The sequence below is a fragment of the Rhinolophus hipposideros genome (genome assembly GCF_964194185.1).
Source record: "Rhinolophus hipposideros genome assembly, chromosome: 24".
Classification (NCBI taxonomy): Eukaryota; Metazoa; Chordata; class Mammalia; order Chiroptera; family Rhinolophidae; genus Rhinolophus; species Rhinolophus hipposideros.
In genome coordinates, this window is record NC_138070.1 from 7,085,448 (window position 1) to 7,106,755 (window position 21,308).

The window sequence follows — 21,308 nt, forward strand, 5'->3', positions numbered from 1 at the left end:
TGGACACTCATGCTGGCCACTGGCTGCTCCTGGCAGCCCACCATAGCCCACGCCAGCTCAGCTCCAGGGAGAGCCATTGTTCACAATCTTAGCTATAGAGGACGAAGCTCACTGGCCCATGTGGGACTCTAACTCATGACCTTGGTGTTAGGAGCATGGTGCTCCAACCACCTGAGCCACCAGGTGGGCCCAATTTTGGCTGTTTTTGAATTTCATATCTTTGGAATTACACAGAATATGCTGTCTGTTTAAACTAAATATTCTATCCTGTTACAAATAAATAATGCTTTGTAACTTGCTTTTCCTACTTAGCATTATATCATGAACATTTTGCAATCATCTACAATAAAATCATTTTAAATTTCCATATTGTAAATTTGTTAAGTATGTTCTCGGTTATATTTAAATATTCTATTTTTGTTTTTAATTCGTGAGGGAAGAGGAGTTCAGCGAATCCAACAGGTAGCAAATGAAGATCCTGGGACTTCAAACCTATGTCTCAGCTTCTCTCTCGTCCACCACAAAACGCAAAGTGCTCAAATATGGGCAGAGCCTTGCAGATGTCTTGCAGGAGGGCATTGTAATAGCAACAAGAGTGACTAATAAGTATTAATAGCTCATGACATGAGAACAAATGACATTCATTTCTTAATATATTAGGTATATTAGTAATGTTTATACAGTATTATTCATGCAAATATTATTAACCTGTGTCATGGGCAGGGGCTGGGCCTAGACCAGGATCACAGCTGAATCTCTGCTCCTCATTCCAGATGTTTAGGGGCTGGACTTCCATGGACACGCCCCCAAGGAGCTCTGAGGAGCCAATTGGCGCGCAGAAGGCGGGGCCCTAGGAGCGACAACGATACTATCCAATGGGCCGACAACTGGACCGCCCCTGGCCAATGGCCGCGTTCCTTCGCGACGGTCGGAAGTGGTGAGGCGACTCTAGGGGCCGTTGTTCAGTGCGGGGGCTGACTGAGGGGCTCCGTATCCGTGGCTAGCGGCTCGGCCTGACGTCCTTCTCATCCGAGGTGAGTGTAGCGGCGGCTCGCGCCTGGGGCACCTCCAGCAGCCTCTAGTTCGCGGAAAGGCCGATATCCCGAGGCGGGGTGTGGGCTAGGGGGTCGCGGCCGCGAGCAGAAAGATGCCTGTGTCCCGGCGTCTCCCTCAGCCAGTGGGGCAGGCCGCGCTTTCTCCTTTGGGAACCGGAGCCTCGACAGCCCCCGGCGGCGCCACGGCCCCTGCCGGGTCTAGGTCCCTAACGGTTGGGAGGCGGGTGTCGTCCCGAGCACCTCGGGGGCCACCGGGGCGGCGCCGGCCCGAGCCTCAGGCTGCCGGCGTGAGGGCTCGCGCGCTCTCGACGGAAAGATCCGGGTTCGAGTCCCCACTTTGAGCAACGGTGGGGCCGGTAACTGTCTTCCTGGACTTAGGCTCTCGCGGTCTCTAAAATGGGGATACTGCCTTTCACCCGGTCGGGTTAAAAGATTGCCGTGGGAAGCGTTCAGCAAACAATGAAGCACCGTCCGTGTTAACGGCTGCTCTTCGCGGCGCTCGGTCCGCGCTCCACCCCGACCGCCCTGGGGGAGGGGCGTCGGACGTCGCCGCCTGGTCCGCGGCCCAAGTGGGAGCTCCGCCCCCTCGGGTTGGGGGGCGGCGCCGGAGTCCCGGGTGGGGGGCGCCCCGCGCTGGAGCCTTACTGGCCCGAGCACTTCGGCGCCTGCGCTGCTCACAACGGCCGGGGAAGTGCTGTCAGTCGTCTGCGTGAGGGATCCGAGGCCCGGAGAGGTCAAGTCGCGCACCGGCTGGGCGGCCCGCTCGGAGCCCCGCGTTCCCTCCCCGAACCCCTGCCCGCCAGAAAACCCGCGACGTCCTCGTCCGGGGCTCGGGCCTGGGGCGGAACGGGCCGGACTAGCTCACGCCTCGGGTCAGTGAGGCCCGAGAAGCGTCCCCGAGCGTCCCCCCTGCAGGAACGTGATTTATCTTCGTAGCTTGGTGCTTCCCATCCCCAGTTCACGTTTCAGGTCAGAGTGGTCATCGTGAATCGTGTCACTTCTCAGCTTAAAACCCTTCTGTGGTTTAACCATCGAGTTCGGAATATAAAGCAGTATTCTTTGTCCTCCGTCACAAGGCCGCTTGACTCGTTCCCGTTTCCATTAAGCTCCTCCGTTACCGTGTCGGCCCACTGCCTGGGCAGGGCTTTCTCCACTCCCATCTGCTGTCTTACCTTCTCCTTGCTGGCTGGCTTTTTCCAACTTCAGGTCCTAGTTTAAATGGCGTCTCGAAAGACAGTTCTTTCCTCACCACCCTTACCTAAAGTACATTACCTCCACTCCCTTCTTCATTTGTCTAGGGACTGTTCCATCAAAATGTTCACCTGAAGGTGTATGTATTACTTTGCCTATTTTTCTTTTTTATTACATTGATCAGTTGAGTCAGACACTCCTTTTTTAATTTGCAAAGTATTCTCAGTGCCAGGGCACAGTGTCTGGCCCTAAGGTCTTAATTAACATGTTGAAGGAAGGAATGAATACGTGTTTTGAAAAGTTTGGTGATGTCAAAGCCATTAAAGAGCCCTATTAGGGGGCAGTTTTTACGACCATTTTTGCTTCATGGAAAGGAATAAAGTACATATTGGTAATAACGTTGCCGGCACTTTGCTTTCTGCATTGATACCTTGTTTAAAAAGAAGGAAAAACTTCACAGTGGAGAAACCCGGCAGACGCTATCTTCACTAAGTGACCAAAGTTAGCATCACCTGGAATAATAAGCCTGTTGACGTCATATGCTTCCTGATATATGCGCCGAGATGAACACAACATCACTTCTGTGGTATTCTTGCTGAATGTATATTAATCATGAGAAGACATCAAACAAACCCAAGTGGAAGAATATTCTACAAAATAGCCAGTACACTTGACAAGGTTATGAAAGCTGAAGAAAGACTGAAGAAATATCCCGGATCAAAGAAGATTAAGGAGAAATAACTAAATGCCGTGTTTGACTCTGGATTTGATCCTGAACCATCAGTGGGATGATTTGTGAAAAAGAGATCTATAGATTAGATACTAGTGTTGTATTAGTATTAAGTTTTCTCTACATTTGATAATCTTACTATGGTCATTTATGATGTTTTGGGTAAGGAGTATATAGGAGTTCTTTGTGCTGCTTTTGCAAGTCAAATTATTTTAAAATGAAAATTAACAAATAAGGTAAAACCCATGTGTTGGGTCTTAAATAAATTGCTTTAAGTGCACATTTTCTGTGCTCTACTTTTTTGTTCTGTTTTGCTTGTCATTCTTAAAGCAGACATGAAATTGAAAATTATCACTTCTTTCTCTGTAGTTTTCAGGAAGAGCTAAAGATGGCTGAATTTCTAGATGACCAGGACATTAGACTGTGTGACAACTGGTAAGAAATTAAATCTAAGAAATGTTATTGGAATGAGGACAAACTAGTTTCTGTAAACAGTTAGGTTATTTATTGGCAGGTTAAAATTGGAGCCATATAATATGTCGTGCAAGTATATGGGACAAGCTTTTTTTAACACTTTTGGATAAAATTGCCTTTTTAGTAATTTGACAAGATGGTTGGTTTAGGTGTCATAGTGTAGTGACTGGAGTGATAGGATGAAAGTGGGAGTCAGGGCTTTGGCTCCTGCCTTTAATTAGCTAATGGCTTTTGGCAAGTTACTTGTTTGCTTTGGAGTCTCACTTTTCTGACCTATAAATAAAGGAATTTATTTTTTGTCTTTCTGAAAAATGTCATCATACATTTCAAAAAAGATGCTGAAAATATATGGACTAGATTAATGTTTTTCCAAGTGTGTTGCAGGGATTTCCCTGAGTGGCTACAGTGGCTGGTTGTCTTGGGGTTGATTGGGAACAAGATTTAGTGAGCTTGGCTCTCCATCTAGCAATGAGAGCAGTTCAACCAGAGCTGCTGAACTGTTTTTATAAAGGATTTTGCTGAAGGAATGTTCCACTGCTTTAAAAAAAATAAAAAGTCTATAGTCTTCTGGCAGTTATTATCATTATCATTTTCTGATTCCAGAACTGTTAAGTGAAGACTGGGTACAGTCTTGAATGTTCAGCTTCCTATTTTGGTGTTTTTAATCCACGTGAGAGAAAAGAAACAGAAACTCTTTCTTGCTGAAATGAAACTTAGGAGTGCAGCTACTAATCATCTGATTCCTGGTGGGGATTTCTCAAGAACTTGGTATTTTAGTGCTAATAGGAGTACTCTTACTAAAAGCTAAAGAAAGCAAATCAGCACTGTCTGTGTTTTGTGTAACTTAACAGATTGTGGTAGAAGGAAAGAGAAGTTGAATAAGGGAAATCATTTGATGCAGATTAATGAAATGTTCGGGCCAGATAACAATTTTTTTTAATTGCCTTTTTTTGCTCAGCCTTTTGGTAGAATGAGGATGTAATCAGAGCAACTGCTGGTCACAATATTCTTTTTCTGCATGGAGTTAAGATTTCATTTCTGTGAGGGTGTCTTGCCTTACAGGGTATGTTTTTCCTACTATATGCCACTATCACTTTCTGCCAATTAAAACACCATTTTAACTTTGTTTGGGTTTAACATGTACTAGTACTGATACAAAGTAATCAATGATACAAATAATCACAAGAAAATAATTTGATTTTATAAGAACAAACATTGGTTTAGCATCAGTTAAGATACTCTTATAACAGTTCACTCCAATCTGAAGGAATCTGAAGCCTAGGACAATATATAAATAACTATGCCAAGAGAATTTTTAAAAAGGGTAAGTTAATGGAAAGCTAATGAAAACAAGGTTATTCAAAGCCAAAACAATTTGTTTAAAGAAAAGAGCAGATTAGCAAGGAAGGCAGACTAAGCCAGCACAGACCTCTCATCTAAGTAGCCCTGTTTAAATTCCAGGTTTTAAAATTTTGTCTTTAGAGCTATATTCCTATTGTTCTCTTAGACAAGTTAAGGTACTTGTCAAAATATGAGCTGCGATTAGACCCACTGGTCCAGTAAAAAGAATAGTTTGTTGTGATTGAAGATGTTTTTGCATGTTATCTCTTTTTTACAGTATCCTCTGATTAGAGGGAGAATGTAGTTCTAGAAAACAAACTCATTTAGCTTTTTATTTTTGCATGTGTTAATTGACTTCTGTCTTGTTTGTGTATTGTTTGGAAAACTGCTGGGAATTTTTCTGGAAGTCTTGGTTTGCTTTTCCATCATTTCTATCGAAAATGAAATTTCATTTTTAACTTGCTAGTTCTTGGGCATTCTAGCAGTTTTTATCTATGTGGAATTGTGTTGTCACTTAAAACATCTTGGTTTTATCTGTAGGTAGGAAATGACTGTATTAGTATTTTGTCTGGTTGGAATGTTTGGTGGGATTATGTTGGCAGTTCAATTGAAAAAGAAAACAAAACCAGCAGACAACTGTTTCATGTAATCATTGCAAATATCTATTATCTTTTTCTTTCAAGGTTTCCCAAGAGGTGAAAATGTGTAATAGTAAATGCTCTGTAGTCATACCGACAGGTGCTTTGATTCTTTCTTATGGTTATGTGGTCCTTAACATTTTGTTTTAATTCTAAAATGTAAGTAGCCTTGTGCATATAGAATGCTCTATGTCAGTAGGTTGTCCTGAATAGCCCTATAAAATAAAAACTGTCGATATTTATTTTCTTGATATTTGCTGTTAACATTACTGTCAAAATTATGAAAAAAGAGCCCAGACTCTCAAGACCCTCAGCAGTAATTACTGGCTTTAATTTTTCGTGGCATTTGGGCACATATGCCTTATAATAATGATATAGCCCTGCTTTCACTTTGTTGGTGTACCATATTTAACTTAGCTGTTCCTTATTGTTGAAACACTTTTAGTGATTTTCATTTTTTTTACCATTTTTATGACACTGATGAAAATCTTCCTAATCCCAAGAGTGGGGTTATCGGGTTAAAAAGCATATCCTTTCGTGCTCCAGGAAGTGCATTTCCAGGCTACATTTAAGCAGTTTATACCCATTAGTAATGTGTTAAAATGCTAGTTTCACAACATCATTGACACCTCAGAGGTATCGTGAGTTCAGTTCTAGACCAAGCGAGTCATAATCTTTTTGCTGATAGAGGTCTTGCCTTCAGGCTGTAAAAATGCAACATCTGCGAAGTGCAATAAAATGAGTTATGGCTGTGGTGGAATTCACTAATTTTAATTTTTGTTAATAGGTTTAGATGATAACTGGTATATAGTTTATTCCACTACATATTTTAATATTCTACAGTTTTAATAAATTTAAACTGAATTAATTTAAAACCAATGGTTTCCTGAGAAAGCTAGGGATTTTGGAGAAATAGGGGAAGTTAAATCTGTCAAGACATTGGTAGTTTCCCTCTTTATCCATATGAGTCTTCCCATCCCTCACAGCTGGTTATTCTTCTGTGTCACCTTTTGGCTTTGCTATGACAGCTTCCTTGATAGTTCCATCATTGGATGAAAATGAATTTATTTGGTGTCTTGGTCTTTCATATGGGGAGTATAACTATAGCTGCAGGCACATCAGTCATCCTACTTTGAAATGTTTCTTAGACTGTATGAAGATTAAAACTGTAAAAGAAATAAACTATCTACAACTTAGCATGGAGGAAGGGTTCCTGTAGTATTCAGCTTCAGAGGCAAAGTAGGTTATTAAAGATTTGTTGTATACATATCTGTATCCTTTTAGGTATTTTATTTTTCTGAAATTTTATTCTACGTGACATACTTATAGGCACATTCTTTTAATGCAGTCTTAGCTGGACTGTGAAATTGGAGTTTACCAGTGGTCATATCTAAATGAGTAAAAGTTAGGCCTTTGAGTGTATATGTACTCTTGTTAAATTTATTTTTATTTTAAAATTATAGTTGACATAAAATATATTAGTTTCAGGTATACAACATAGTAATTCAACATTTATATACCTTACGAAGTGATCATTACAAGTCTAGTAACCATCTGTGCAGTTATTACGATATTAATGACTAGTACACTCTTATTAAATTTAAATGGTCTTATTTTTCACTTAAGATTGTCATTCTCCTCCCTTTTCTGTAACTTAGATATTGGATCCCTTAAACTAAAGGAGAATGGCAAAAAGTGAGTGAGGAGACAGGCCTGGGGAAAGGTGTTCAGGACTTCATTTTTGTATAGTTGTGCCGTGAAGTTTATACCAACCCAGTCAGAGCAAATGGTCCCGACTAGCGTGCAGCCTGCTTTGAAAAGCATGCGGTTCATAAAGGAGGCAATTTCCCGACCCTTCTGGCTATCCCAAAGCGGCCAGCTGCTCTTTTTGGTTTGACTTTTATTTTTATTTTTTTAATTGGGAAATTTTTAATTAATAACCATCAAATGCAGTTTACATTGATAACTGCAATACTGAAACTGACATTTAAAATATTTTTTTCTCAAAGAAGGTTAGGGATTTTCTTTTTCCTGGGAAACATGGAGATCAACTATGAGCATCAATGTGGCCAGTCTAAGTCACTGTGGTTTATTAATGCTGTTACCTAAACAGGTGTCCACGTTTCCTGTCTAAATAAGGTGGACTGGGAACTTCTTGTACAGCTGAATTTTAGCAAAATTCCATGAGCTAATTTCGAGGAATGTCACATTTTTGCAGTGCAAACTCATAGAACTCTACATTGGGATCACTTTTTTTGTTTTTAAGTGCTTCTGACTTGAGAATACAGGCAATTTTTCTTTCCCAATTCCTTGGGAAAATATTTCTGCAATAAGGCTTGGGTCTTTTTTGCTATACTGGGTTGTTTTTAAGAAAGATTATCAGCTCTGTGGTTAGTTTCCCACAGTTGATAAACATCTATCAAAAACATAATATAATTTGCCAAGAAAAAAGTTTGTTTTTCAAAGGCTGCAGGAACAGGAAAGAAATAGTACTTATTTATATGAGCACAAACATTTAAAGCTGGCCATATTGCAGGTAAATTCAGTATGGTATTCAAAAGTTCTATAAAAATGAAGAAAAGATGCATATTTACCTCCATTGCTCCAACAGTCAAATAATAGGTTTGCATAACAGTTGCACTGTAGCAGTTTACTGGTCTGATTTAAGAGTTCCAAAGTTCTTTCTGTTGGCCCAATAATGTCCACATCCCAGGTAAATTCAGTTAAAAAAAAAAACCCAAAGAAACGGAAATTAGGGTCAGGTTCCATATAACAAAGCACAGCAATGTGCTTCTAGAAGTTGCTGTCCTTCCCTAGCTCATACAGAAATGAACATTTTGGAAGCAGAAAAAATACACCATCTAATAATTCTAGCAGTGAGAATGATTTCTGAACCATTCTGCCAAGAAAATATCACTGCAAAGCTGGAAGGTAGGATCATGAGATGAAGACAATATCCAAAGACACTTGCCACACATCCAAATAAAATACCGTAAGTTTAATAAACAAAACATTCCTCGACATCCAATTGCACTGATGCCATCCATATGGATTTTGCCAGCCAGTAACAATGTGGCTCCAAAAGCAAGGCCAGAAACCATTGTTCTTGCCAGATCAGTCTCATTCATGATGCACCATCTACTACTTTGGATATAACGCTGTTAGTGTTTTTTTGCCAGATGTGGTCAGAATAAAGGTGGCTCATCCTCAAAGTTGTTTCCATAGGATGGCTGAGATACAGTTGGATTGCATGTGTGAGTTGACTGGGAAATCTGCCCACTGTATGGCTATTGTGGAGGGACAGATTGGCCTTGCTGCGAGTAATCATAGCCAGCATATTGTTTGCTGTAGGGTCTTCCACTTCCTCCACAATCATACGACTGCTGTGATTGGTCATTGATGCTATAAGTTGTCTGGTAGAAATCTGTGTTAACGTTATCAAAGCCTGACATTGCAAATGATCAGACGCAGAAGTGGTGGCAGTAGCTCCAACAGCCTGGTTTGACTTTTTGTAAAATAAAAGCCAATGAGATTAAACCTACCTTAGACTGAGAGTGAAAATAAATTGTAGGCAATTTTTTTTTTTTTTTTTTTTAATCTAGGGCATACCATTGTGCTTTGGGGGCAGGGATGGTTTTGGAAAAGCCTAGCTCTTCATGTTGTTGCTTGTGATCAGCACTGATGTCTAGAACGTGAGGCTGAGCTTTTAGAGGTAGTGCACAGCACTGATAACTCATAGGGTTGCACAGAAGATTCAAAACTTTCATTGTTAACTCTTGAAAAGCCGGGGTAGTAACGTGCATAAGAGTTTCTAGTCAAGATATTCACTGAAGAAATAATGGAGACTAAAGTTTGTACAGGACAGATTTCCATGAGATACAGCTGAGTAGATCCGTCAGTAATGCTTGCCTTTTTCTTTTATCTATTTCTGTAGCAAAAAGGAAATTCCTGTGTGTAATTTTACCATCCATGAGATCCACTGTCAAAGGAACATTGGTATGTGTCCTGTCTGCAAGGAACCATTTCCCAAGTCTGACATGGAGACTCACATGGCTACAGAACACTGTCAGGTGAACCACCAAGGACTCAAATGTTCATAAATGTATTATGCTTGCTATTGTGCAGTAGCAAGTGGACATGTTGCCACAAAGCCCATTTATTGGTTCTTACTTCTTACCCTAGGTGACCTGCAAATGTAACAAGAAGTTGGAGAAGAGGCAGTTAAAGAATCATGAGGTTAGTTTCCCTGCAATGTGGAGGGAGTGAGTTACCAGGGGGTCAGCACTACTGAGGTTACAGAGCCACGTGCAGAGCAGGAAGCCAGTCTGGTTGGGTCTTTGTTCTCTATCAGCTCCACGCACACCGCCGCCCAAAGCCTATTGAGCCTTCGGCTGTTTGCTGCCAGATTTCAGCTGCATGGCTGTTACGCCTCCTGCTCAGGCCGCAGAGCCTTGCCCTTGGAACTGAATCTGTCATGCTGGAGTTCGGCTGTTGGCAGGCTCACTGAGTGCAAAGCCAAGTCTGGGCTAGCCCGTGTGGTTTGACCCCCTTAGCACACAGCCTGCCTTACTTACGTCTGGTAATTTCACTTTGACTTCTTGATCACTTGGTTAGCATGCTGTTTACACTAAAGAAAGTCTTCAGAGAGCATTTGGTGAGAAAGAACATAGTATCATTTGGTCCCTAGTTGAGATAAAACTGTCCATAGTTGAATGAGTGTGTATATGTATGTGTGTGTGTGTGTGTGTGTGTGTGTGTGTGTATGTATGTACACACATATATATGTAAATTTTGAACGAGTTAGTTAAAAAACGAGTCAGTTAAAAAATCCCAACAACTATTTAGTTGATGATCACAGAGGAGTGTGTATATTTATGTAAAAATTCGTCAAGGAATGCACTTAAGATTTGTGCATTTCATTCTATGTACTTGAAAAAAATCAGCAATTCATTTATAATTTTAAAAGGTGATTCATATTCAGTGAAAAAAAATGGGAAAATATAGAAAGAAAAGAAGCATCACTCAATCTCACAGCTTGGAGATGTCTCATAAGTACTTTGGCACTCTTACCTTCGTTATTTTTTCTAAGCATTTGACGTGTGTTTTACTAGGCCTCACCAGCAAGGAGGGTTATGATTTGAGGTCACATTAATGATAATTGTGTGTTTCTCTGGTTCTGACATCTACCTGCTGTATAAAACAGCCTTCAATCACTTGTCCCCTCTTCTAACTTCTCCCCCAGATATTTCTGGGGTTAATTAACATGGTAATATACCAGTCATTACAACGATATAAGGACAAAGTATTTCCTAACATTCGTGCAAGTCATACTATGACAGTTGTAGGCTAGAGATTAAAGAGTTTTTAAAAATCTTCCTTAAACACGTTTATACATCATTCGCTGTTGTGGTGAATTTCTAGCACCTTTTAGGGTTGTTAAAGCACTTACTATATATATTATTTAGTATGTGTTGACAAGTACTTGCTTTTTTGCTGTTGAGTAGCTTAAATAGTAACATTTTTCTAATAAAGCTTTTTTTAAAAAACATTCTTTCTGAATTGGTGTTAAATACCCGCTAGGTTATTTTAAAGCCACAAAAACATAGATTTAAAAATTGTTTCTCTTCCATGCCTGTTCTTGGGTCCACTTTATCACTTTCTTGCATTTTCTACAAGAGCACATATAAGCATTGCTAAAAATGTTTGAAGTAGCATTTAGAATAGAACTTGGGTTTAATTTGTATGAAAAGAAACTTGCTCTTTGGTACAGTGGTTTTAAAGCATCTAAACTTTTGAAATGATGTTACATTAAAGTTCTGAGCTTAAGTTCCCAAGTTTTGGAAATATCACAGTAACATATTTATTTATATCTTTTCAATCTTTTTATTGTTTTAGTGACAATTTCAAATTAATTATAAAAGTTTTGTCCTTCATCTGCTGAGTACGTTTATACTCTTGGGTCATTTTCACTGGCGATTCCTGGCTTATTTGGTCAATTTAAAGCCAGTGCTATATACAGATGTGCAGATTAGAAATCTCAGTGTCTTTCTAAAGGGCAGTCTTTTCCTTATTACCAGGAGTAGTAAGGGGAAATTGGGCTGGTGGAGCTTTGACAAACATCTGATTTGCTATGCTTCTACCGTTTGCTCCTGGGCTTCTCTGGCTGATTTTAGGTTACTTTGTAATCTGTGCAGAAAATGTTGATAAGTCAGGGTGGCTGAGTGAGTAGATTCCTTCTAAGAGTTTCCTTCCCTTTGTAGAACCTGGTAGCAGTGTCAGAGAGGGAAGCTGTGACTCTTAAATACCTAGAAAAACATGGCAGGCAGGCGAAGCTTGGGTTGGGAGAGAATATTGAAGTAAATACCTTTTGCTTTCCTTGCCCTGTGTTAAAACATGGCCTCTCTTAGATTTGTATATTAATGGCCTCATTACTCTGTGTTGCAGGAGACTGAGTGTCCTCTACGGCTTGCCCTCTGCCAGCACTGTGATTTGGAACTTTCTGTTCTCAAACTGAAGGATCATGAAGATTACTGTGGTGCCCGGACGGAGTTATGTGTCAGTTGTGGGCGCAATGTCCTGGTGAAAGATCTGAAGACTCACCCTGAAGTTTGTGGGAAAGATGGGGAGGAAAAGAGAGATGAGATGGCCATGCCAACTAATGCATATGATGAGTTTTGGGGTCAAGATGAAATCTGGATTGCATCCCAGCTCAGACAAATTCAGTCTCTAGATGCACCCATGAGACTTCTCCGAAGGCCCCTGAGAGCCTTTGATGCAGATCTTTTCCATAGTAGGGCTACCAACCAAAGGAACATGACGACCCAGTTTCCAGTTCAGAATAATCTAGGTGAGTTGTGTTTGGGATTAGAAAACAAATGGTGTCAAAATCTCAGGGCAAATGGGAACAGGGCTTTGGGGCCAAATAGATCTTTGTTCTAGAAACCTGACTGTAGCTAGGTAACATTAGGCAGAATACCTAACTTTCCTACAGATGGGAGTAACAGAATCTCTTTGCTGTTGGATTGCCATTGGATTAGAGTTAGAGGGTTGGTGGTGATTCCAGAGCTGTGAACGGCTAACATTTACTGAGTATACCCATGTGCTTCAGGCATTTGCAAAGTGCTTTGCATGTACTGGTAACTCATTTAATTCTCACAACAGTCTTATGAGGGTAGGTAAGTGGTAGAGCTGGGATTGGAATTCAGGGACTCTGACCCCATGCTTTAAACCATTCTGCTTTAATGCAGAAAATATATGTGAAATGTTGAACACAATGCTTGTCTCAATAGTTACAGCTCAATAATACTGTTTATTTATAAAATAGAATAGTAATAGAGCCTTTTGGCAATCTTCATATTTGGAGTCTTAGGAGAACTGGAGGGCTGGGCCTCTTGTTCCTTCATAGATGCCTATACCCTGAATATTTGGTGGGCATGGACCTGAGCTAAAGGATGGCAACATCTCTAATGTATCTTGAGGACTGTTTTTTAATTTTTTTTCCCAGTGGAAGAACAAGAAAGGCAGGAAAGGAATAGAAGCCGACAGTCCCCCAAAGAGGGTGGTGAAGACAGCACGAACTTGGACTTTATGTTGGCCCTAAGTCTGCAAAATGAAGGCCAGGCCCGCAACACGGCAGAGCAGGACTTCTGGAGGGCCATATGTGAGGCAGACCAGGCCCGTGAAGGTCCCAACACTCTAAATGACATAAAAGGTAGGTTTGTTTATTCTGCACTAGCCTCTGTCTTTACATTTTTTAAAAAGTCTTCAACTATACAATTCATATAAAATTGAAAGTTTTTCATGAGATAGAATTTGCCTCTTTTGCTTGTTCATTGCTTTTCCCACCTTTTATTTTTAAAAATTGTCAGAATACTAACAGGGGATATATATATATATTCGTCTATATGCACCAATTTTAGTGTTTTTCTATTATCTTTATATATATATAATTTTTTCGCCCTGAACCACTTGAGAATAAGTTGCAGACATAACATTTTATCTCTATATACTTTAGCATGTATCTCTTAACAAGGGCATTCTCCCAGGTAAATATCACTCTCAGGAAATTTAACGTAAGTTTCCTGCTTGTACATAATGGGTGTTAGAGCTTTTTTTGTTTTCAAAATCCAGGATTATGCATTGTATCTGTCTGCCCCCCTTCCCCCCCGCCCCCAAAGAAAGTAAAACTGCAATAGCATAGTAGCGACAAGTGAAGACTGTGGTTTCAGAGTAGTTTCCTTCATTTTCTCCTTTTTTGGTCATTTCTTAGATTGCTTTATTGATTTTTGTTTGTTTGATTGTTTCATTCCATTTTCCTTTCTACTGGTTTGGACTTCATATTCTCTTTCTATTCTTACAGTGGTTGCCCTGGAAATTTCAACATGTTTATTTAACTTAACAAAGACTAAATTTAATTAACACCACACTTGTTTCAGTATTTACAATACCCTTAGAATTCGGATCATCTCTTTATGACTTGAGAAAGTATTCTCTTGTTTTCTTTGTATTTATCATTTGATTATATGCTTACCATTTTCTTTTCTCTCCTATTCTTCCTTGTTTCTCACAACTTCCTTCTAGAATAAATTTCTTCCTGAGGTACATTCTTTAGAAATTCTATTCAAAGTGTCTGTTGGTTGTAAATTCTCTATTTTGGCTTGTTTGAAAATATCTTTATCTTAATATTTACTAGTTTCTCTGGTCATAAAATTACAGATTGTCAATTATTTTATCTTAGTTCTTTGAAGGTATTACTCTATTTCTTGGTTTCTGTTATTGGCTGTAGAGAAGTCATCTGTTAGTGTGAGTTATGATTTCTCTATAGGTACTCTCTTTTCTGTCTGGCTGATTTTAAGACCTTTTTGTCTTGGGGATTCTGCAGTTTTCTGAAGATTTCTCTGGCTTTAAATTTCTTGGGATTGACTGGCCTTCCTGATTCAAAAGTTTAGTATTTTTCATCTATATGGAAAATTGTCATCCACTATTTCTTTGATTATCGCCTGCCTGTCTTTCATTCCCTGCAGTCTCTTCCTGAACTCTGTCCTCCATGTTTTTTAATTTATATTTTCCATTTCTTTGTCCTCTGCTGCATCCTGGGTAATTTCTTATCTATCTTCTTATCCATTGTTTAATATGTCCATTGAAGTTTTCCACTTCAGTGATAATATATTTTTCATTTGTACTATTTGAATTCTGTTTGATTGTTTTTTCTTCAATGTGTCATCAGTTTAAAAATAACCTTTTATACCATACGTAGTCATATTGCAATTCCCTTTTTAACATATCTTAATGATGTTAAATATACTCATTTTTGTATTATGTTTGAAGTATATCTAAAGTGTTTTTTTTTGCTATTTGCTGTTTCTGCTGACTCTCACTCATGGTGGCTTGCTGCCTTCCTCTGTGTGTGTGTTTGTGTATGTATGTGTGGGTATGTTTGTGGTACGTATTAGCATTACGTCTTCTTATTCTTAGCATTAGTCTTCTGTATTCCTCTGAGAGTCTAGATGCATATGTAAATTATATAGGTGTTTACGGATACTACCAACTAGGATCATTTTAAATTGAGCTTTTGGCATGGGCTTTTTAAAATCATAAATGTAAATTTATGTAAAAACAGAAATGTAGGTTCTGGATTCAAACCCATGTATGTAAAGGCCAAACTCTAGTTACTGTTTTTTTTTTTTTTTAGTTACTGTTTTTTATTAGAGACTTTTCTCTCTCTTATCCAGAGCCAAAACATAGTTAGGCATATTTCCTTACCTCTTCTCATTGTTCACCCTCCATTTGTTGAGCAGTCTGACTGAGGCTGTTGTGTTTTAGGAATCCTGAGTTTAATATTGCTCTTATTTACTCACTTAAATTACTTTTTTTCAGCATCTTTTTTTGATACTTTGTGCTGGGAAGATTTTTCATGTTATTTGCCTGCCAGTAATATAGAAGCCTCAGTTTCTCCATCTGTAAACTGATGGTAATTTAGGATCTTCTTCATAAGTCTTTCCTGAGGATTGAAATAATGCACAGAGGGCTTTTAGCCTCGGGTTGTTACACATTTAAATTTCTTAGTGAGACTAGTGGGTAAGTTACTACTTTACTACTACTCAGGGAATGGTGACAAGTCTCTTTTTCCATAGTGGCAAATTTTTCACCTAGGGTTTGGTCTCTCAGATAGTTTCCCTTTGAGCATAGTTTCCCCACAAACTGCTATATCTCTGAAATGCCAAAGGAAGTCAGACTTTTATATAAAACCCCACCAGGGGGATAACACGTTGAATCAAGTTTGTTTTTGTTCATTTTGAGTCTGACTGTGGCCTCTGATGTGTAGGTGCAGCTGACGAGACCATGTTGCCTTGTGAATTTTGTGAGGAGCTCTACCCAGAGGAGCTGCTGATCGACCATCAGGTGGGTTGTGAATTACTCAGGTTTTGGGAGGGACGTGTGCAGGCCATAGCTGGCAGTGTAGGCTTCGTGAGGTCTGGAGCAAACTACTGGAATATGCCCATGGTAGGGGCAGCAACTGTGTGTTCACCATGATGTGCACAGGGGCATGCAAACTCAGCCTTTTCCCTCTTGGAAAAAGTCATGTTCATTCCAGCAGGCCCTGTTTGCTTTCTCCACACTGTGGTGACTAGTGTGCATCTCTGCTGACCATCTTATAATCTGGGCTCATCTCATGCAACACATTGATCATTGGACCTGTCCTGAAGTCCTTGCAGTTCCCTGGAAGGGTCAGGAGTCCTTTCTGCACTTGACTTTTTCTGCCTAGAAGCTGTGTGGCTTTCCACCATTGCCTCCTTAACACACCCAATACACAGACCCTTATTCCTAGACTTAGTTCAGAAATGCCAGACTAGGTCAAACCAGATCAGAGAGACCACGGGTATTAAGGGAAAAAAGTTCCCTTCACTCAGCAATCCTCAAACACAAAGGCTATTCTCTCATCATGCCTAGATGGCTCAAGAACTTTCAATCATTCAATAAATATCCATCACCTTTCATATACCAGGTACTGAGATTCAGAAACTGGGAAAACCAAGAACCTGTCCTCAAGGAGCTCAGCCTAGTGATGCAGACAGTGGGATCAAGACACCACATCAGAGTGTGATAGGCTGAAAAACAAGTGGGCACAGGACTTTTGGGGCACACAGGTGGGATGTCAGACCTCGCTTTAAGAGCGTCACTCAAGATGGTTTGCTGAAAGCAAACCACTAGGCCATCTGCACCACTAGGCCGAGTTCCTTGAGGACAGGTTCTGGGTTTTCCTAGTTTCTGAAATCTGGTATATGAAAGGTATTAGATATTTATTGAATGATTGAAAGTTCTTGAGCCATCAATGAAATATTAGAGAATAGCCTTTGTGTTTGAGGATTGCCCAGTGAAGGGAACTACTTTTTCCCTCAATACTCTAGTTCTCTCTGATCTGGTTTGGCCTAGTCTGGCATTTCTAAAACTGTTAAGTATCCCTTTGCTCTGGATGAAATATATATAACCTCATAAGTGGAGTAATATAGTATTTGAATATACTCCTAGTTTTTGGTTTGAGGGTAGCATAAGAAAATTCATTAACAGATGATAAAGTATATTTGGGTCTCTTTTACTGTAGAGCTGTGGGAAGAATCTTGAATCTTCAAATTAATTTTAAAAGAATAATGACATGAACACAGTAAAAGAAAAAGCACAGAAATGTTTAAAATAAAAGTAAAGTGAGTGTTCTGTCTGCATTCCCTGACCCTTTCTCGTTCTTCTTCCCAGTGTAAGCATTACTAAAATTTTGTGACTTCTAGAAAATGTTTTAGGAATGTTTTGTCCCTAATCTCTGCTTTTTTTTATCCTATGTTTTATGAGACAGACAAGCTGTAACTCTTCATGTGCCTTACCTTCGTTCAATATGGGCAGCACTTCCCCTAAAGTGATGGAGGACCCTGATGTCCTCTTCCAGAAGTTTGTGCAGCAGGCGACAAGCAACCAGCTAGACTCTTTGATGGGCCTGAGTACTTCACCCCCTGCGGAGGATAGCATTATCATCCCATGCGAATTCTGTGGGGTACAGCTGGAAGAGGAGGTGCTGTTCCATCACCAGGTAAGAGGCCCGGATGGACCCGTCCATTTCACTCCATGCTGACCCTCTGTGAGTGAACCTGAGGCTTTCAGAGCTGAAGAAGCTTCTTCAGCCTTCCAGCTGCATGCATAGGTGTTATGAGCTGTCGAAAGTGGACAGTACCTCAGGCCTTCAGACTTTCTCTGTCTTCTGGCATCTGAAACCATTATGTCACTAGTTGAGGACCAAGGAGCCAGGACTCCATTAAGCAGGAAGGGAGCACTTGTCAGAGGGGTTTAGGCGAGAGCTTCCCTGACGTCACCGTCACGAACACATTCTGCTTTTGACCAGGCAGGTTCTTCCTGTTGTGGTGTCTGAGGCTTGGATTCCAGGAGAACCTGGGCATTTAGTTCTGGCTTTGCCCTTATGGTTGACCTTGGGTAGGTCCTCTCCCCTCACTGGAAACGTGGTAAATGAAGGAATTAGACTAGAGAATCTGAAGTCCTTTTTCAGCTTTTGCAATCTAGGATTCCAGTCTGTTCGTGGAAAGTCCATTTTCTGCCCCATCTTGTTTGTTGGGGAAGCTCACACTGTAGGGGTATTCAGGGTCATTTCTGCACTTGATGCCATGTAGCTGTTGCTAGAACACCACCCATTTCATTCCTTTAATAAGACTTCTGCTTTTGGATCAAGCAGTAGAGAGATTACTGCTTGTAGTCCCCTAGGGGAGACTATGAAATAAGCAACCATGCAAATACTCTACAGTCAAAATATAGACAGGCATTTCTGGGCTGGCAAGACCAGCCCTTGATCCCTGCACAAATCAGAGAGTGCCGCTTCAGTGCTGTGGGTGTGATGGGATGACCGCTGTGCCTGGTGTGTTTTCTCTTAGTGCCAGGCCCTTCCTCTCGGTGGTGTCCGAGTCCCCCCATGAGGTGTATTCACCCAACCAGCTGTTCCTTCCTTTCCGCCCCCTACTCCTCTCCTAGGAATGACTCGGTCTAGAGGTGCTAATTTCGGTTTTTCTTGTTAGGACCAGTGTGACCAACGCCCAGCCACAGCAAACAACCATGTGACGGAGGGGATTCCTAGACAGGATTTCCAGCCTCAAGAGACCTCACCAGAGCTGCCCAAGAGGCGTGTCAGACACCAGGGTATTGGCCAGGGCTGGGCCAAGCCACAGGTCTGCTGCTGACTTGGGCCCCTTTCCCACTTCTCATCGGCCACTGTTGCATGGGGGTTACCCGAATCCCCAAGTACTACGCACAGGAGGCTCTCACTGGGCTAGTTGTGGTCCTGTGGTACTTAGCGGTCTCGAGCGGAGGTTTCTGGGGGTATGGCCGTGGGGATAGCCATGAAACATGCGTAGTACTCAGTGCTTATTCAGCGTGGGACTCCTGTCTGTATACTTAGTGGGTTGTTTGGAGATAATTTTCAGACCTTCCTGTGGCTGCCCCGGGCCTCTGCTTTGGGTAGAAATCTGCTTAGGGTCCTCAGTCATCACCATCCCCGTTATTATTATCAAAGAGCCTCGCGCCTGGGCACGTACACTGCCTTTGAAACCCAACCACTACAAAACCAGTTAGAACTTACTTTTCAAGGTGTGCTTGCACACTGTTGTTGAATAGTTAGGAGGCTGTGTTTGCGGATTGAGTAACATGTACAGTAGACAAAGTGTTTTCCACCCCAGTTCTGGAGACGTGGATTTCAGCAGCCTTTAGGTGTAAGTGAGGCAGCTGTCTGCTGCCCTTTTCTGTCGTTTTGTTCCTGCCCTGAATCTAGCACTGGTAGCAAGAGCAGTCTTTTCTCTAAAGTTGGTGCTCTCTTCTCTTCATAGGAGACCTGTCTTCTGGATACATGGATGATATCAAGCAGGAAACGGCTAAAGGGCCCACCTACCCTCTTCCCCCTAGCAAACCCATCAACAATATGATGGCTGCCTATAACCGACTGTCAATGTCCACGGCAGGCTCCAGACCTGGTTGCCAGCCCAGCCCCCCTGGGGTAATGAAGCTCAACAACTTAGACGGCCAGGACATCCGGGGGCGGAGCCGCAACAGCCATAATGGGGCCGTGGGCACTGGGCATGTTCCCGTGATTCACCCTGTGCGAAATCTCTACCCAGAAAATCTTGTGCCCTCTTTTCCCCGTGGGCCTGCAGGGAGATTCGGAGCAAGGTAAGACCTGTGGCCCAGGAGAGGGGTTTTGAGCAGCTCAGAACATGGGCGTATGGACTTGGCTTGTCCTGTGTCCTGTTTCCAAAATGTTCTTTTGCTCTCCGTGGGTTTTATTTTGTTGTTGGTTGGTTTTGTCTGCACGGCTGCTTTGCTCTAGCTGGTTCCAGCTGTTCTTGTACCTTCTGACTTTTGCTCAGGGGCATCTCAGGAACTAGTTTCCAATGCTTCTCTTTCAGTGGTAGGAGTGAAGGTGGCAGGAACTCTCGGGGCACCCCCGCAGCCACCAGCTATCGCAACAGAACTGCAAAGGTAAGCGGGGATCCAGCCGTATGTGCTCAGTGAGGAGTCAGACGTGGGCAGGGCAGAGGGGAGCAGGGCACTGGGCGCCTGTGAGGACATTTCTGTAGAAGCAGGACATGTTCAGGGCTTGAAAGGAAGTACTGCCTTTTCACTCTCTCCTTCGTTTGTGTTCTGTTGTCCAACAGGCAACTCCCCCCCAGCAGCAGGGGGCCGGGGACGCAGAGCAGGAGGAAGAGTAATGGTGTCTGCGGAGAACCGCACTTTGGTTCCATCTTCTCTGCACAGCCATGCTCGCCGCGTGCAGGCCCTGCCTCTCGGGCTCTGGGCGGGGGGCTTGTACGGATGTTAACTTCTTCTAGGTTATGGCCATTTTGTGTCTTTTGAGATTGTGCTGTGGGAGTTTGGGGGTTGGAGGGAGGGTTAGCAGGGAGGCTGTTGAGCAATGTTTCAGCTTTAGCTGCTGCCTTTTGGCAACACAGAAATATAAGTGTGCCCTCTCAGCCCACCAGGGCACCATCTTTTGACATACTGTCTTCACTGCTTCTTGGTGCTGCGTGGTCCTGGTGGAAAGAGGAGAGGGTTCTGGATACCTGGTACCTTCCAGTGAGGTCACTCTCTTCCCTGCAGGGGCCTAAATTTGGGACCTTTCGGGTATCCTCCCCTGTGCACTGTCCCTCCCTACTCTAGGATTTGGGCCTCTGGTATGTCTGGAGGAGTCGGGTAAGGTGTTCAGGCCAGTTGCAATATATGTTAGGAACAAGGCTTTTGGAGATGAGATGAGCTAGAGTTGAGTGGATTAAAACTGTCTGCTTCTTTGGCATCTGGCATCGTTGCCTTCTGTTTCCGGTGGGGAGCATGACTCCTTTGTCTTCACTGCCTTCTGATGGAGAAGGCGGGGGGCTCCCTGTCCCTGCCAGGGCCATGCAGGGCACTGCCCTCATCAGGACGGAGGCTTGAGCTCCGAGGCTTGCTCTGAATACCAAGTATTGGAGCCCCCATCTCCCTCTTTTAATTTTATTGTTATTATTATAACTACTAACATCCTTGTAATAGAAATAAAGTTTGTACTTGAGTTCAGCTGAGTCTCGTGCTTCCTTCTGTGCGCTCTGTGGAGACCTCGGGCCAGCCGGAGTGGGCGGCGCAGGCCTGCCGGGTGGGAGAAGGTGCGCAGGTCCAGGCTTCCTCTGTGCTTCCTGGAAGCCGGCAGATCCACAGTGAGCTCCTCAGTGCCAGACACTCAGCGTAGTTTTCTGTTGGACTTGGCGGAAACAGACAGGTTGCTGCAGCTCTGATGATGGCTTGCGGCAGGAGCTTTCTCTGACTCAGTAGAGAAAGGCAGACTTGCCCAAAGCCTCGATCGTGAGA

The 21,308-nt window shown here is 42.2% G+C and overlaps 1 protein-coding gene and 1 pseudogene across 8 annotated transcripts; one reads left to right on the top strand and one right to left on the bottom strand.

Annotated features, from left to right (window-relative positions):
- The first annotated feature begins 897 nt into the window (after positions 1-897).
- TRAFD1 (TRAF-type zinc finger domain containing 1) lies at positions 898-21,020 on the top strand. 7 transcript variants are annotated; one of them, XM_081036934.1, is made up of 12 exons: positions 898-1,034; positions 3,346-3,411; positions 9,364-9,499; positions 9,612-9,665; positions 11,874-12,276; positions 12,934-13,140; positions 15,754-15,830; positions 17,278-17,508; positions 18,500-18,620; positions 19,304-19,643; positions 19,880-19,952; positions 20,129-21,020. In XM_081036934.1, exons 2-12 carry the CDS (start codon positions 3,365-3,367, stop codon positions 20,180-20,182), a joined length of 1,743 nt encoding a protein of 580 aa, XP_080893060.1. In that variant the 5' UTR covers positions 898-1,034; positions 3,346-3,364; the 3' UTR covers positions 20,183-21,020. The 7 variants fall into 7 exon arrangements, 6 of the variants coding, with proteins under 6 accessions (XP_080893060.1, XP_080893063.1, XP_080893064.1 ...); XR_013992481.1 differs by having other exon boundaries at positions 924-1,034; positions 18,500-18,649; XM_081036937.1 differs by having other exon boundaries at positions 924-1,034; positions 19,436-19,643.
- On the bottom strand, positions 8,099-8,989 carry LOC308492230 (protein YIPF5-like; annotated as a pseudogene). The gene has a single exon. The product of its transcript is annotated as a protein YIPF5-like (transcript).
- Positions 21,021-21,308: the final 288 nt, after the last annotated feature.